General features: G+C 31.1%; 2 protein-coding genes across 3 annotated transcripts; both read left to right on the top strand.

The window, feature by feature from the left end:
• The first annotated feature begins 7329 nt into the window (after window positions 1–7329).
• Window positions 7330–10600, top strand: LOC123883327 (1-aminocyclopropane-1-carboxylate oxidase homolog 3-like). The gene is made up of 3 exons (XM_045932085.1): window positions 7330–8103; window positions 8742–9063; window positions 10184–10600. The coding sequence occupies exons 1-3, from the start codon at window positions 7583–7585 to the stop codon at window positions 10433–10435; spliced, it is 1095 nt and encodes a 364-aa protein (XP_045788041.1). The 5' UTR covers window positions 7330–7582; the 3' UTR covers window positions 10436–10600.
• Window positions 10601–10992: 392 nt separating this feature from the next.
• LOC123883330 (1-aminocyclopropane-1-carboxylate oxidase homolog 2-like) lies at window positions 10993–14568 on the top strand. Of its 2 annotated transcripts, none has more exons than XM_045932091.1 (3): window positions 10993–11642; window positions 12992–13313; window positions 14207–14568. In XM_045932091.1, the coding sequence occupies exons 1-3, from the start codon at window positions 11122–11124 to the stop codon at window positions 14453–14455; spliced, it is 1092 nt and encodes a 363-aa protein (XP_045788047.1). In that variant the 5' UTR covers window positions 10993–11121; the 3' UTR covers window positions 14456–14568. The 2 variants fall into 2 exon arrangements, with proteins under 2 accessions (XP_045788047.1, XP_045788045.1); XM_045932089.1 differs by lacking the exon at window positions 10993–11642 and adding an exon at window positions 12066–12622.
• The last annotated feature ends 3573 nt before the right edge of the window (window positions 14569–18141 follow it).

Here is an 18141-nt window from a genome sequence, read left to right as displayed (position 1 = left end):
ACTATATACAATTATCGTAAAAAAAAAAAAATTCTTACAAATTATGGTTACCAAATCCAAAAGTAATTTCTTTGCTTCACTAATAAAAAATTTATACTGCTTTTTTAAAAAGATTGTACTAATGCAAAATCTAAATTAATAATTTGACATTTAACAATTTTTATTAATTTTTTATTATCCTATTATTTTTTAAAATAATTTTAATGAGTGTTTTGCATAGTATTTAATATTAGAGATAAATAAAAGTAAATTCTTTTATTTGTTGAATTATTTTATATTTATTTATTGTTTGAAATTATAATATTTTATAAATTTATTTCCAACTATTTTATTTATTCACTTTTCTGATTATTTTTTATCTTTTCAAGTTATAATTACTAAAAAATTATTATTATAGAGCAGACTAATGGATCGAAATTTATTTGTTGGTTATAATTCATACTCCAAATCAATGATTTATTTTTGTTATTTTTTTGTTGACAATCAATGGTCTATAACATCTTTTGCCTTTGCATTTCCCTCATCTACTTTATTATTATGTAACTCTCAATTAATTAATAGTATTTGTAGCCACAATTTAGTGTCTTTGTCCAATTATCTCCAAAGCATATTGTGTGCATCCTTTTGTTTCCTTCACCTACTAATATTAATTAATTAATAATTGAATAATAAGTATATGTGTGCACCCCCTATAAGAAAAATGTTATGAAAGATTAATAAAAAAATAAAATTAAATAAATTGTTATGAAAGATGAAACAATCACCTCTTTTAATGTTGGTTTTTTTAGTAGGTACTAAGTCTTTCATTCTTCTTATCTTTTCAATCCCATACTAATAAAAAAACGGTTGTGTGAATTAATTATTATATATAATATATATGTTTTATGTATAACCCCTCCTCATACATATATGGGCATGTGAAGTTTCTATTTCAAAGGGTTATTAGTATTTTAGAAGAATGGTAATTTTATGAAACTTTTGTGATCTCATTGTATTTTTTCTTTTTCTTTGTATTCAACGAGTGAGATACTATTGTTAATGTTGCAAGCATATTTTATACATTTATTTCTAGCAATAACTAGCACTAACAATTCGTGTTTGATGCAAAAACTTTATTTCTCTTTTACCATCTTTTACGTATGTGTGGTGTAATTAGTACATATTTTATATATTGTCTGCTCTATATATTGATTGAGCAATTTTGAAGTGAATGATGCATCACTTCATATATATTGTGTGCTCTAATTAGTATTTTGCCAGGAAAAAATATGTTGGGAATGTAATGGTACCTGCAATCAATTTGAAAACAAGTTATGCTCATTGTGATCTTTAGTTTAGTTAGTGTGAAAATTAATTCCACACACGTTTTTTATGGATCGAAAAAATGAATATGTATGACAATGATAGGATGATAAAACACAAAAACATGCATGGGTTTGTGTATGAATTTCTGAATGATATTGGTTTTATTGATTTAAATTTCTTGAAAATATTTATATGTGTGTGTATGCGCGCGCGCTCTGAAATTTACTAAAATTTCCAACATTATTAATTTGATTTAAATAATAATAATTTAACTATTGAAATAAAATGTGTAAGTTGCGGCTCGAAAAAAAAATAGTGAGATATTTATAAGAATAATATCACTTTTTTAAGCAAATAATAAGTTTACATGTTAAATTCTTCTAAAATACTAGGCTTTCTTTACCTTAGCCAAATAACTAAACCTAAATTCAAATATATGAAATTAGTATCCAAACTTATATCAACAAATAGAAAAGTTATTTGGTACTTTAAATTTCATAGAAGGAAGTAAGTTGTTACGCTATTTTATATGTAATTTTTAAAAAATGAGATCACGTGGTAAAAAAGTATGTATGTATGTATGTATGTATGTATGTATGTATGTATGTATGTATGTATGTATGTATGTATGTATGTATGTATGTATGTATGTATGTATGTATGTATGTCTTCAACTCTTATTGAAAATAAAATAAAGGATACGTCAAAAATAAAAAGCAAAGTGACATGTGACTATACAATTGCAACTTTTATAAAGAAAACTAAGATCTTATACGATCACACTATTAAACTAAAGTATGATGTATCCTTTCAAACTTATAAAATATTATAAGAGATCTATTCCATTAAAATATAAACAAAATTACGATATAAATCAATAAAAAATCTCATATTTCTAAACAACCTATTTTTATTTTTTATACATATACTAATATTAAACATAATCTTTATATATATATATATATATATATATATATATATATATATATATATATATATATAGAAACATAATCATATTTTAAAAGTTAGTATCTATCTTTTAACTATATGTGATGTGATTATACTTATCACAATTATTATTTTTCATTTATAAAAATATTTTAATTATATATTTTAACCAACCCGGTGCAACGCATGAGTTTATACATAGTTCATTTAAATCAGATGGTTGATATCGTAAATGTGTTAATGCTGATTACCAAAAATAAATAAATAAAAACATTAGCTGTTTATTAATTAGCCCTTGCTAATCGCATGGTTACCAAAAATAAATAAAAAAGGAAAACGTTGTGCGTGATCTGTAGAATAAAAATCTCACTATATATATTTTTTTACACAAAATCTCAATATATATTAATATTAAAGATACGGGAAAAAAATATTAGGAGGGTATCCAACGTGAAAATTATTCTATAGTTTTCAAACAAAACAAAAACATTCAAAACAATATTAATAGGCTCGGTTTTATATTAGTTTGGTCTGGTGGTATTGACTTGAAAGTTGAGAGTGTGCTCTTCCTTAAAGTTTTAGGTTTGATTTTCTTTTGTGTCAATTTGGGTGGACTTATTTAGCTTCTTAAAAAAAAATGAATACTTTTTGAAAAAAATTCCTATATCGTGTAAAAGTTAAGTTTATACTAGTACAGCTTATCTTGTTAAGTGCTTTTGTGTTTTGTGTAGAACTTGTGAAAGGAAAATAAATAGAGAATGGAACTAACGTAGCAATAGTATGTAGTATATATGTATGTATGTCCTACAATGACAGCAAGCATCATTGTGTACATCATATGATTGGGAAATTTGACCACACATGTTGGCAGGGCCGGTCCCGGGGATTTGGAGGCCCGGCTTAAATGTTAAAAATGGACCCTTAGTAAAAAAATAGGATTTAATTGATATGCACCGACGGTGTAAAATAATTTTACACTGTCAACAAATACCAACAATGTTTTCCGCCACATCATCCCACTTCACTCCACTTTCTTGACATGACATGACAAAATGATGGTTATTTATTGGAAGACCGTGTAAAACTATTTTACACCGTCGGTGCATATCAATTAAAAGAAAAGAGATAATTAGCAATTCTCAAATAAAATCACAAATTAACAAACTAATAAAAAAAATTAACAATTAGAATAGAAGAAATACTAAACAATTAGTAAACTAATCTTAAATTCAAAACAAGATTTTATGCTTTTTTTTCTTTTTAGGTTAGTGTTGATTTGTTGTTTGCGGTGGTCGGTGGAGTGAATGTGTTCTTGAAATCCTAATTTTTTATGTTGTTACTATGCGTGTGTGCTCTTTCCTATTATTGTGTGTGTGCTCTTTCCAATAGCCTTATGCCACATGTTGTTGCTTAATGTGTGTTGATTTAGTTGGGCCTTTTTTTTTCCTTGAACATAGCCATAAGTTATTACTTAATAGTGCCGTTGCACATTGTGCACTGGGTGTTGGCCGGCCCTGCATGTTGGGACCAGGATTTACTACCGTTCAAAAATAGGAGTAACGCAGTAACACACATTAATTGATCTCGTCCATTAATTTCACATCGAATGTCTATGAATGTCTTGTGATATTCAAATGAGTGATAATCTCTACCTAAGAGGTTTTAAGTTTTAACATTGTTGCATGTATGAACCATAGATCGAATTGAAGACCTTTGTTAAGCTAGAATATCTTAGAATTGGAAGTTGACCTAACTTAATCCTACAAACCTGATTTGTAAGGTGATGATTGTCTCTACTTTATAAATATATATATTCAGGTCATCTCACAACCGATATGAAACTTCTTACTATTTTTTTTGAACAAGCTAAAATGAAATATATTAACCGAAACAGCCTCCTATGCACAAGACGTACCGAGGTCAACTAAAGGTTTACAATAAGTACGTAGTACCGAGAATAAAAAAACAAATCATACAAGGTTCAAACACAAACAAATGACTAGACCACCAACTATGGTAGTTTGAGACTTCTTAACATTATGGTATCATAGCCGAGTTAAGGAATGAAAGAAATTTGTTTTTTTGCAGCGCCTGTTTTTGTTGCAGGTCGTTGGCAAAGACTGTCTTTCTAGAAGAAATGTAGTTTTGCCAACGACTTGTAACAAAAACAGGCGTTGCCCAAAATCAAATTTCTTGTAGTATGAACATTTGACTCAGACTCACGCTAGCCATGAGAGTGGGTAGAGAGGCTTAATTTGATATCATGAAAATGGATAGTTGGCTAAGAAGCAAAAGTCTTCATGTTTATTTTATGAATTGTATAAGTAGGTAGTGGGCTAAGGGTCTTTTTTGTTCAAGTGGATTATCTCTTGTATTTTTTTTTTTTTCCATTTCATATATATATATAATCATATTTGGTTGTTAAAAAAATGTTGAGGTGTTAGTTTAATGGTAAGAAAAATGACTATTTTATAATGTTATAGAGATTTGAACTCGAAATCTTGAGATTATAATGTTAAGCTCTTACCACTAAATCAACACCTCACTTTTTTTATTTCTTATCATTTTTATAATGACAAATATTTTAAATGTATAGAAAAATTTATTGAGAGAAATTAAACCCTTATATATGAATATCAGTTAAGACAAACAAAATATTTTAAAATGAGTATAATCGATTATAAGAAGAAAAAAATGGGTATGATAGTGAGGAGGTGATTGAAATTTTAGCGAAGGCAACTTCCCTTAGTTAAATTTGATCTACAAATGTGTGTCTAGCTTCTTTCATAACTAAAAGTAATTAATGCCCATGCTTCACCCTCTAAAGTTGAAATCACATACTGTTGCCATAGCGTCATATCAGCCATGAACTGACCATTACTATCACGAAAACACAATCCCAACGAGGTTTTCCCAGAGCCAGTAACGAAAGCAACATCAACGTTGCATTTTACCCAACCTGGATTTGGTTTTACCCACTGTAATAGATCTGCTTCTGTAGCCATATTCACACTGTTACGCTGTAGTTTATGAATTAAGTACCAATCCTTCCAAGCATCAAAGGCATGTCTTCTGATTTGGCTCGGCAGCTGGACATTGCATTCCAAATTTTATCATTACGATTGTGCCAAATGCTCCAGAGTAAAATAGCCATTCTTCCAATAGTATCACTATTTTCATTGCTGCACAAAGCGAAAATATGATCCATAACAGTAGTTTGCTGGTACGCAATGTTATTTAAAACTAAAGAAAGACCAGCTGCACACTAACTATCACGAGCTACTGAACAGTTAAAGAACACGTGTCTAACAAATTTTGCTACTTGAAAAATTAAAATGCGAATAATTAAAATAATGACTAAAAATTTGAAAAAAAATTAAGCCCAAAATATCATTTTTTTTTAATAAGGGGTCTAAATTTTACTTTTATGAAAATATGAAGACCAAATATACATTTAAACTTATTTTTTATTACCAAAACAACTTAACACAATTCAAATTTGATGCGCACATAAAATAAAGTAGAGTAGTTACATTCGAAGATCATTTTTTTCTTTCAAAATTTTTGGCTTTCTTCATTTTATTTGAAGTAAAGTAGTTACATACGAAGATCATCTTTTTCTTACGGTTAGCCTGTCATAATTCGGTTCCTACTTTATCCTTACTCTCAATTATCGAAAGTTGGACACTTCCTCTATTTTTACTCGATGTGGCCTCCAGGAAACGACTTTCCTTCATTGTGTTGAGGAATATACATTCTCTAAAAACCTTTGGCACCACATTGAATTCAATGACTGAATTTTCTTCTCTTTAATTGACGCACATGATTGGTTAGGCCGTGCTCTCAAAATATTGAAGATATGATTAAGGAGGATGACATTTTAGGAAATGGATAGTTTACTTGATGGTTTGGTGTCAATGGAAATTAATTAATCACAACTAAGAATATGAATGGCTTTTCTTTGTTTGAAAAGTGAAGGATTTGAGTTTGAGCGGTTAAATGGCATTAGGCGGGATAATGGTGCATGATTTGGCACCTAATTGTGATTAGCTCATGTCAAAATATTGATTTAGCCTTTTCAAATCCCTCCTTCAAGAACTTACTCTCGCAAACAAAGCCTAAATTCTATTTCGTAGTTTAAAGGGGAGGGGGGGTATGATGGAGGGATGGGGTTATGGAAGTAAGAAAATATATAGAAATCTTTCATTTTTTGCATATTGCTTATAATTAATAATTTTTAAATGTAACCAAAAAAATAATTTAATATTTAAAGCAATATAACAACATAAATTAGATTTGGAGAATTTATTTAAGCTTTCCAAAATCCTCCTCCCCATCACAATTTTTTAGTTCACAATATTAATGAGATTGTCCCACAAAAGATTTTTCAGTGATTTTATCTTTTTCCTTTTCCACGAAAGTCCCAATCATAAAATAAATCTTTTGACAATTTGACTAATTGTCATTTTTTTGAAATAAATGTTCTATCTACAAAAAAAACTGTTCTAGGTAGTTTTTTTTTTTTACTCAACTGTTCTAGGTAGCTTAGATTGAGACGGATGCATCTATTTAGAGGGTAAACTTAGACTAATGTCTAATGGGATTGGTTAACTGATCAATATTCTATACACAAATTGTGAAGGTTTTTTTTTTCTTAACCTTTGATTTTCAATAAAAATGTTAATAATTTTGGCTGAAAAATATTTTCAATAAATTTCGACCAAAAGTTATTTTAGTTAATAATCAATTTGTTTTGGTTATTAACCCTCTGGTTCTCAAGGGAAAGGAGTTCGATAATTCAGAGTTCGGCCGCGAGATTAGAAAAGTCTGTTAAAAATTGTTCTCATTAGAAATCGGACTCGAATTCTCCCGAACGATCTGTTCTAGGGAGCTCATTAACCATTAATTTATATGACTTGGACACTTCAAATTTGTGTTTGACACGACAACAATACATTAATTTTAATGTCACTTTTTTCAATTATCATTGATGTCGATGCGTCAATATCAATATTGTATATGATGTTTGTGTTCGATAAGCACAAACTCTCACTTAGATATTAGAGATGACAAAGACATGTCATTTCAAATCCTCAGTATTGTAAAAAAAATATGTTACTAACTCATTTTTCTACTTAAGCACTTCTAGCTCCAAAACAATTACAAACATAAGAAAAGTGAGAACTACTTTGTAGCTTAATTAATCTGAGTCCAATTAGTTGTTTATATACGTAACTCTTAGGGGTCACATGTAATAAGAATATAAAATCTTGCTTTTTCTACTAACTCTTGTAGTTACCACTAGCTCTATCCAGAAACCACTTCAAACATGGGATCCACCAATACAATCAAGCATAACTTTGATTTCCTATTGAGTGAACGCAAAGCATTTGATGAAACAAAAGCAGGTGTAAAAGGACTTGTTGATGAAGGACTTAACAAGATCCCAAGCTTTTTCCATCATCAACCAGACAAATATCAGAAAGCCAACAACACAAGCCATGTTATTCCTGTCATAGACCTTGGAGATATTGATAATAAAGATTCAAGTATTCATCAAGGGATTGTTAACAAAATCAAGGAAGCATGTGAAACATGGGGGTTTTTTCAGATTGTTAATCATGGAATCCCTTTGAATGTTCTTGAGGAGTTGAAAGAGGGTGTTAAGAGGTTTTATGAGCAGGATACAGAAGTCAAAAAGGCTTTGTATTCAAGAGATGTGAATAGATCCTTTATTTATAATAGTAATTTTGATATTTATAGCTCACCAGCACTTAATTGGAGGGATACTTTTGCGTCTTACTTGGCTCCTGATACTCCTAAATTAGAGGATTTTCCTGTTGTCTGCAGGTATGTATGCATATGTATAAAATTTATGTCTTTCTTGAACTTTGGTTACTAATTTTTCTAGCACCGACACTTCAGATTGATCTAATGCGTGTTTGGTGTCTGATACATGTTGGTACAAGTTTTGGACACCGCCGACTTCAGATTGATTTAAAGCGTGTTTGGTGTCTAATACGTGTTGGTACAAATTTCGGACACTGACACCGTGCCTAACATATCATTATACCATTTTTAAAATTATTATTGGTGTTAACGTGTCAGTCTCAATGTATTTGGTGTCTGCGTTAATGCTCATAGGACTTTAGTTAAGGTACTCAACTTGGTCTCTTTTTGTGGAAATGTCGAATGACAATGATCGAATCTTAGTATATCACGACAACATGATCACTCCGCCACTCACAATACTTCATTGTGTATTCATACTCAAACTTTGCCTTTTGCTTATTACATTATCTTTTTTATCTTGTATACTCCCACCATCCTTAATTATAGTCCAGATACATTAATTATGCAATGAACCTAGAAATCTGAAATTTTCTTATAAAATGTCACGGAGGGAGTAAATGGAACAAATTGCCGTAAAACTTATGAAACTGAATTTAATCTCAAACATATTTCTAATTTGCAACATATTCTTGCAGAGATATATTGCTAGAATATGGGAAATACATGATGAATCTAGGGACTCTACTATTTGAATTGTTGTCAGAAGCTTTAGGTCTGAGCCCAAACCATTTGAAAGATATGAATTGTGCTGAAGGGCTAATTGCTCTTTGCCATTACTATCCACCATGTCCAGAACCAGAATTGACTGTGGGAACAACCAAACATTCTGACAATGATTTCCTCACAGTGCTTCTCCAAGATCATATTGGTGGCCTCCAAGTTCTTTACGAAGATAAATGGATTGATATTAAACCTGTTCCTGGAGCTTTAATTGTTAATGTTGGAGATCTTTTGCAGGCAAGTTTTCTATATCCTTATGTGTATATTTCAAACTGTTAGTAATGTTCCCTTTTTTTAAAAAAAAAGTTTTGATATCCAACCCAAGGACCGAATAATTCAAGTGACAACAATCCTACCGTCCACTAACATTTGAAATAAAGTCAAAGTTTTGCTATGAATGGACTGACCCCCCCAACACATAAAGTGGCATCAGGAGGACTCGAACCTGAGACCTTAAGAGGAGCACACTTCAAAGTCTCAAGCTTTCACTACTAAGCCAACCCATGTGAGTTGTTAGTAATGTTCGATAATGAACAAAAATCAATATGGCACTTATTGTCAGAATGTGTCATGCACCAAGTAATGCAGACCGAAACTACTAGAATATATAGTACACACCATGCAATTAAAAATGGCTAATCTAATTTATCATTTCGCTGATTTGGTTTTGGTCATTAATCAAATCTCTTGAATTTTAAAGCTATAGCTTGCCTTATCTTCCATATAATTTGAGATGTATGTCTTTTCTGCCATCAACTGTTGCTAATTACTTTACTAAGTAACTTGACTAAGAACTTATTTATTAGTAAGAAATAGAGATAAATTCTAATAATTACAAAGATAGAACACTGCATAACTTGGAGAGTCTGCACATTCCTATGCCAAAAGGGCCTAATTCTTTCACAAATGACCAGCTAGTTCTCCCTCTCTAGACAGCAAAATGCATGCCTTGTTTCTCTGGTTAGTATGATAGAGTTCATCCAATGAGTTGAATTGGTTTGATCTCAACCGGTTGAACCAAGAATCAACCATTTTTTGTATTGGTTTGATCTCAAACGGTTGAACCAAGAATCAACCAGTTTTTGAATTGGTTTGATCTCAATTGCTATGCAGTTTGATTAAACCGAATTGAACTAGGACGGAACCAGATTGAACTGGTTTAACCACGGCTGGTTCAACCACTTTTCCTTTCTTTACATTTATTTATTTCTATGTGACTTATTTGTCATTCGTTCAACGGTTGAACTAATGAAACGATGATCCAAACATCTCAGCTGTTTGATTTTTATGACATTGATTCGAAGAAACAATAGTATATGTAAACATATAGCTAATTATTTGTTTGTTTACCTTGTAGCTTATAACGAATGACAAATTCAGGAGTGTTGAACACAGAGTACTTGCCAATCAAGTTGGTCCAAGAATATCTGTTGCATGCTTTTTCTGCACAGGTCATAGGTCATCCTCAAATCTCTATGGACCTATAAAGGAACTATTATCAGAAGACAATCCTCCCAAATACAGAGAAACCACAGTTGCTGATTATGTAGCTTACTTTGATGCAAAAGGACTAGATGGTACTTCAGCTCTTACACATTTCAAGATTTGAACAAGACAATGTGGTGAAGAATATGTTAACTCATAATACAAATAATTGAATAAATTTAGTGAGTTTAAAGTGGTGTAGTTATTCATATACTTTCCACATGCAATGGATTAATTGCAATTTTAAACATTCACTTATTGAAAATAAAGATCATTTTTGCTTATGGTAGATCAGTGTTTTTCAAGTAAACTCACTTTTATTCAATGCTCTCGGACATTTTTTTCATCGTTATTTGGTATTTTACAATCTTTTAAACATCGAGCTTGAAAGACGAAAGAGGTCTATGTTGAATTTGAGTTGAGCTCTATTGTAAATCAGTATGGTACAAAAAATGTATACAAATTGAAGCAAGAACTGTTATTATTTAATGAAAAGATCATTGATCAATACATGTGTAAGTATTAGATACTCGCGATCAATATAACACACTTCATATTTATGTCCAAAATGTGTTAGTGTTTGACTGAGTACATTCAAATATTTAATTTTCTTAAATTATAACTAATGTTGACGGTGTCAATCAATATCATATTCGGTGTTTTTGTCCGTGTCCATGTTTCATAGCGCTATCAATTCTAGTATTCTACCTAAAATGTGGCTCATGCCTAACTCTTTGGTCTCATATATAATTATTGCTTCTTATAACCTCTTCTAGTTGCCATTTCTAGCTCCATAACAAAAGAAAGAAAATGGGATCCACCAATACAATCAAACCTAACCATGATTCTATATTGAGCGAACGCAAAGCATTTGATGAAACAAAAGCTGGTGTAAAAGGACTTGTTGATGCAGGACTTAAGAAGATTCCAAGCTTATTCCATCATCAACCTGACAAATATGAGAAAGCTAACAACACTAGCCATGTTATTCCTGTCATAGACCTTGTAGATATTGATAATAAAGATCAAAGTATTCACCAAGGGATTGTTGACAAAATCAAGGAAGCATGTGAAACATGGGTTTTTTTTCAGATTGTTAATCATGGAATCCCTTTGAGTGTTCTTGAGGAGATGAAAGATGGTGTTAAGAGGTTTTATGAGCAGGATATAGAAGTCAAGAAAGATTTGTATACAAGAGATAGGAATAGATCTTTTATTTATAATAGCAATTTTGATATTTATAGCTCACCAGCACTTAATTGGAGGGATACATTTTTTTCTTACTTGGCTCCTAATACTCCCAAACCGGAAGATTTTCCGGTAGTATGCAGGTATGTAGCACGAACACCTAATTTAGAAGGCATGTCTAGTGTCTGGCTCATGTCAGAGTCAGGCACCAACACAGCACCGATGTAGGTGATTATATTCATTATTAGCGGTCAACGTGTGAGTATTAGTGTCATCTCTGATGTCCGTATCTATGTTAGTGTTTTACCGGACTTAAGTTAAGGTACTCTAATTTAGCTGGTTTTTATGATTGAAGTGACAACAAGGTCATTCTGCCTCATACAATACTTCTGCCTCTGATCTCATTCTAACTCACACAAAACAAATATTAGTATAAATTTGTATAAAAATCATTTTTTAGTCAAACTTTACTTATCTCTTAGCGCCATCAATTCTACCTAAAATGTTAGCTCATGCCTAACTCTTCGGTGTCATATATGATTATTTCTTCTTATATACACTCTTCTGATTGTCATTTCTAGCTCCGTAACAAACGAAAGAAAATGGGAACCAACGATACAGGCAAGCCTAACCTTGATTCTATACTGAGCGAACGCAAAGCATTTGATGAAACAAAAGCTGGTGTAAAAGGACTTGTTGATGAAGGACTTAAGAAGATCGCAAGCTTTTTCCATCATCAACCAGACAAATATCAGAAAGCCAACAATCCAAGCCATGTTATTCCTGTCATAGACCTTGTAGATATTGATAATAAAGATCCTAGTATTCACCAAGGGATTGTTGACAAAATCAAAGAAGCATGTGAAACATGGGGTTTTTTTCAGATTACTAATCATGGAATCCCTTTGAGTGTTTTTGAGGAGTTGAAAGATGGTGTTAAGAGGTTTTATGAGCAGGACACAGAAGTCAAAAAGGCTTTGTATTCAAGAGATAAGAATAGATCCTTTATTTATAATAGTAATTTTGATATTTATAGCTCACCTGCACTTAATTGGAGGGATACTTTTATATGTTACTTGGCTCCTGATACTCACAAACCAGAAGATTTTCCCGTAGTATGCAGGTATGTAGCACGAACACTTCAGATAGAAGACGCGTTTAGTGTCTGACTCATGTTAGAGTCGAGCACCGGACACAGCACTGGTCTAGGTGTTATACAATTTTTTGTTAATTATTACCAATGTCGACATGTGAGTATTAGTGTCATCTCCGGTGTTCTTATCTGGAGTCTTTCATACGACTTAAGTTAAGATACTCAAACTTATCCTTTTTTATGAATCTAAACGACTAGTGCTGAATCTCAGTGATCTGTCTTCTATATAAGAAAAATGATGTTTTAATTATAGTCTGATACAGATTATAACAGGTCTGAAATTCAATTTAATCATCATTTGTTTCCCTTTCTAATTGGTTACATATTCTTTCATTGCAGAGATATACTGCTAGAATATGGGAAACACATGATGAATTTAGGGACATTACTGTTTGAGTTGTTGTCAGAAGCTTTAGGTCTGATTCCAAACCATCTAAAAGATATGGATTGTGCTGAAGGGCTAGTTGCTCTTTGCCATTATTATCCACCGTGCCCTGAACCAGAATTGACTGTGGGAACAACCAAGCATTCTGACACTGATTTTCTCACTGTGCTTCTACAAGACCATATTGGTGGCCTACAAGTTTTTTATGAAGATAAATGGATTGATATTAAACCTGTACCTGGAGCTCTCATAGTTAATGTTGGAGATCTTTTGCAGGCAAGTTTTCTGTATTCTTATGTGCATATTACTATTTACAAGAAACTGTTTCTACTGTACCATAATGAACAAAATTCAACATGGCACATATTGACCAATAAGAATGTGTTTAAGTAAAAAAATACCAAAGATACAAAAATAGGACACACCATGCAACCTAAATTGGTTCCTATAATTATTCAAATATCTTGCAATTTCAACTTGGTTTCAAGCATATATCAGGCATTACATTAAGTGTCCAACATTGGATATGAGATGTGCTATGAATATGTGTTTATAAGTACGAGGTGTCCTTCAACATACAATTTGATTTTCTAGGGTTGAGTTTGACTCGATTCAAATTTAAAGATGATATTCGAGCCTATTTAAGATCTGTTCACCTACCTGTTATGGGGGCGCTCAGGTCACGCTCTAAATGTTCGATCCTGGGGGTGTGACCGGTTCATTAAAAGTCTAATATTGAATGAATATGGCCTAAAAATGTGTTTATAAGTAGGAGCCATGTCTCATCATTCAATCTGGTTTTATAGGGTTGAATTAGAACCAACATAAATTCTAATAACTTATCTTCCATCTTTATTTGAGGTGTTTAGTTATGTGTTTTGTGCCTACTATTGTTTCTTACTCTACAAGTAAATTGTCTAGTTCTACATACACACTAGATCTCTCAAACTGATAGGAAATAGAGATATACTCTAATTACAAAGATAGGACACTGCATAACTTGCAGGGTCTGCAACTTCCTATACTAAAAGGGCCTAATTCTTTCACAAATGACTGGCTTGGTTTCCCTCTTATCAGTTCAATTTCTGGTTTGGTTTTTAAGATATTGATTGGAAGGATCAATAATAGTTGTAAACATATAGCTAATTATTCGTTTTTTTACTTTGTAGCTTATAACGAATGATAAATTCAAGAGTGTTGAACATAGAGTACTTGCCAATCATGTCGGTCCAAGAACATCAATTGCATGTTTTTTCTGCACATTTCATAGGTCATCCTCAAAGCTTTATGGACCTATAAAGGAACTATTATCAGAAAACAATCCTCCCAAATACAAAGAAACCACAGTTAATGACTATATAACCTACTTTGAAGCAAAAGGACTTGGTACTTCTGCTCTTACACATTACAAGATTTGAACTAGACAATGTGGAAGATAAAAATGTTAGCTCATATAAATAATTGAAGGAATTTGGTGAGTTGATGATGGTGTAGTTATTAATCAATTCCATATGATGTGAACTAGAAATAAAATGTGGTTTCAATATCATGCAATGGATGAATTGCAAAGTATGAACATTCATCTTTTGGTTTTCTGGTAATCTAGAATTTGACCGGAAAGTAAATAAAGTTTATAAACAATAATTACTTCGGACAATATTTAAATTTGTATTCTTTCGAATGATTCATTTTTAACTAAAAGTCAAAGATAATTTGCTTATATTAGATCATTGTTTTCCTAGTAAACTTGTTTTAAACTCAGAATGCTCTCAGGACCTTATCATCAATGGTCGGTATTCTACAATCTTTTGGACAACGAGTCTAAAGCCGAAAGTAGATATTGAAACAAAGTAGAGCTGCATTGATCGTGAGAATCAGAGGATTAATACCGAAAATATAAATAAGGTTGATTCATGAAATTAGAATTGCATAATATGCAGCCTATAAAAAAAGAATTGTAGAATGTGATGTAACTTTCCTAAAACTAAGGGAAAATTGCTTTTTCTTAACATTCTAGTAGTAATGTTTCATATAATCATATCCAAATCAAATGCTTGTTTAATTCTAGTATTCAATATTTATTACTAGAATAATGCTAGCAACACACTCTTTAACAAACACACTTCAACACACTTTCTTTTATTGGTTGAAATTCACATGAGTCCCATAAAAAAATGTGGACCCATATAACTTTTATGGGACCCATATAAATTTTAACCAATAGAAAAGAGTGTGTTAGAGTGTGTTTGTTAAAAAGTGTGTTGCTAGCACTCCTCTTATTACTATATTTTGATCAGAATTACCTGAGTTAACATTATTTATTGGAACTTTTCAACATTAATTAATGATATAGGCATAATGATCATTTGGATCTTATTGTATTATTATAGTATTAATTAATTTCCAACAGAAAGGTATGTTTGTGATGAGGAGAAAGCAAATATGTGTACTAATTTGATGGATGAAAGTTCATTCTTTTTGAAACTTATATGATGATTGATTCTTGCATTTGATGTGAGTTATGTTAGCCTTATCATCAAGTAACCCCAGATTCCTAGACAATCTAAAAGAGAAAAGAAGAAACATGTATTGGTTTTACAAGTCAGCCTAAAGCATCATAGTACAACTATAGCAGCTTGGTGATAAAAGAAAATACGAGTACATTCTTATAATCTCATACGACTAAAAAATCTCATATGACCAAAAAAAAGTTATGTTTGATAAGCGTGTTTCAAAAAGAACTTTAGAAATAAAAGGATGGAAAATGAAAATCGATATAATTATATTTTTTATTTTTGGACAGATAACAATAAATTTGATACTGCTTTCTTTGTCACATATAGATTCTTTTCACTAGAGGTAATCATTTTTAAAGGACCGACGAATATTAAATGTGAGTACGTACCTTTTATTTATTTTTTGTCAAGTAGCCTAGTTGCTGGAAAATCCAGCTTAAAGGTGAATGAGTGGAGTGTCCAAGATTCGAACCCCCGCTCCTGTACATATGATGCAATGTCTCTGCCAATTGAGCTAAGCTCACGGGGACAGTGTATATACCTCTTTTAAACAAAATTAGAAGAGTAATCAGTCAATTTAGTCCCTAAACTATCACTTTCTCACCAACTTAGTCCCTAAACTATTAAAACCAACTAAAAGGTCCCTAAACTATATTCACATCCTTCAATTTAGTCCCTAAACTATTTTCCATCCATCAATTTAGTCCTCCATTATATATTCCTTTAACTGTTCTTTAAAACCCTAAAATCCAAAAGCTATTTTTACGCTTATATCTCTCTTCTCGATCAACTCTCTCAAATCATCTCAATCTGAAAACCCTAGCGCCACCTATACGCTCCAATTCCGGTTGTCGTCGTTGTTTTAAGGTACGTTTTTCATGCCAACTCCAGGATTAAGCCGAGGATCACGCAATGAAGGACCTTCTACTTAGTGCTTTTGTTTGATTGTTGCTTATAATATTTGGTTTTTTGTAATGATGCATGCTAGTTTTCTAGTAATGAAATTATGGTTTATGATTAATATTGTTCTTTAGTTAACTATGGATTGTGATTTAGTTAGTTCTTTTGATGGATAATGGATTTGTTGACTTATGTAATGAATTTGATGGATTATGGTTTAGTTGATTTATGTAATGAAGATTATGGTTTATGGTTTAAATTATGGTTAAGTTTGTTTTTTTGGTTTTTGTTGATTTAGCAGTAATGTTTCATTTGGTTTAGCAGTAATGAATTTGTGTTGTTACTAGGTAGTGAACGAATTTGTGTTGTTAGTTGTTACTAGGTAGTGAACGAGACAAAGGATGATTTAGCAGTAATGAATTATGTTAAAAATGAATTTGATTTAGCAGTAATGATTTAGCAGTATTGTTACTATTTTGTTGTTTTTAAAGATAGTTTAGGGACTAAATTGAAGTATTTTTTATAGTTTATGGACTACTAACAGTCTCTTAACGGAAAAGTTAACCGAGGGACTAAATTGAAGGATGTGAATATAGTTTAGGGACCTTTTAGTTGGTTTTAATAGTTTAGGGACTAAATTGAAGGATGTGAATATAGTTTAGGGACTTTTTAGTTGGTTTTAATAGTTTAGGGACTAAGTTGGTGAGATAGTGATAGTTTAGGGACTAAATTGACTGATTACTCAAATTAGAATGTAAGTTCGCCATGTTATGAGAATCGAGTTCATTTCGCTAGACTTAACTCTATTTAATTAGTGCTCGATGGTCGCTCCATTTTATTATATCTCTATTGTATACTATACATGGTAGTTGATTTTTTTAACTCTTTAATCATTAATGTCTTTTTTCTTTTATTATAAAACAATTTAACAATCATAATTTATCAACAACAAAAAAGAAAGAGTTAACAAATTTGGAGTGATAGAAAATTTATCAAAGAAATACTAATAATAAAATTTGAAAAACAAAGTAAGGTAAAATAGGAATGGAAATATGACTAGTTAAGTAATGAATGAAACAATCCCCTTGAATATAGTATATACCTTAACGGACAGTGACATTGCAATATATACAAGAGTTAAGGCTTAAATTTGAAATTTTCTTGTTATTTATTTTAAGGGATGAAATTTTGATCATTAAATTACATGAAGGAATAAAAAAAAATGCACATGTACTATAATAAGCAAAACAAAAACAAGACTACCTGGTTACTATTTTATCAGAAAATGAATAAATTGACAAAAATAGTTTCAACTTAACATGCTACTGTAGCTAGTATTGGAAAAGGTCTCAACTCTCAACATACCAAAAAATAAAGTCTCAACATCACGTTATATGTGATCATTAAATAAGTTGTTCCCTTTCATTACTATAAACATAAATAAGCGTCACAAAAGACTTAAAATTGAAGCAGAAGTAGGACCTTTATCATTAAAAAGGTTGGTAATATACAATAAATGATCTACCATTAATTCAATTCCATACGTTCTTCACTCACCTACATGAAACCCCTATACTTTACTCTTATTTATTTCTTCATCGGAAATCACCATCAATCACCGAACAAACTTTTAATAATACAAATAAAATACTTTTTTTGAACAAGCCAAAATAATATATATATATATA

This window comes from Trifolium pratense, linkage group LG5, assembly GCF_020283565.1.
Source record: "Trifolium pratense cultivar HEN17-A07 linkage group LG5, ARS_RC_1.1, whole genome shotgun sequence".
NCBI lineage: Eukaryota > Viridiplantae > Streptophyta > Magnoliopsida > Fabales > Fabaceae > Trifolium > Trifolium pratense.
Note: the sequence above shows the minus strand (reverse complement) of the source record. Positions and strands in the feature narration are given on the sequence as shown.

What these genes read in the sequence shown, in the direction of transcription:
- LOC123883330 (XM_045932091.1), top strand. Translation starts at nt 11,122, where the DNA reads ATGGGATCCACCAATACAATCAAACCTAACCATGATTCTATATTGAGC. An exon ending in GATTTTCCGGTAGTATGCAG is followed by an intron (nt 11,643 to 12,991) that starts GTATGTAGCACG and finishes CTTTCATTGCAG; the next exon opens with AGATATACTGCTAGAATATG. An exon ending in ATGTTGGAGATCTTTTGCAG is followed by an intron (nt 13,314 to 14,206) that starts GCAAGTTTTCTG and finishes TTTACTTTGTAG; the next exon opens with CTTATAACGAATGATAAATT.
- LOC123883327 (XM_045932085.1), top strand. Translation starts at nt 7,583, where the DNA reads ATGGGATCCACCAATACAATCAAGCATAACTTTGATTTCCTATTGAGT. An exon ending in GATTTTCCTGTTGTCTGCAG is followed by an intron (nt 8,104 to 8,741) that starts GTATGTATGCAT and finishes ATATTCTTGCAG; the next exon opens with AGATATATTGCTAGAATATG. An exon ending in ATGTTGGAGATCTTTTGCAG is followed by an intron (nt 9,064 to 10,183) that starts GCAAGTTTTCTA and finishes TTTACCTTGTAG; the next exon opens with CTTATAACGAATGACAAATT.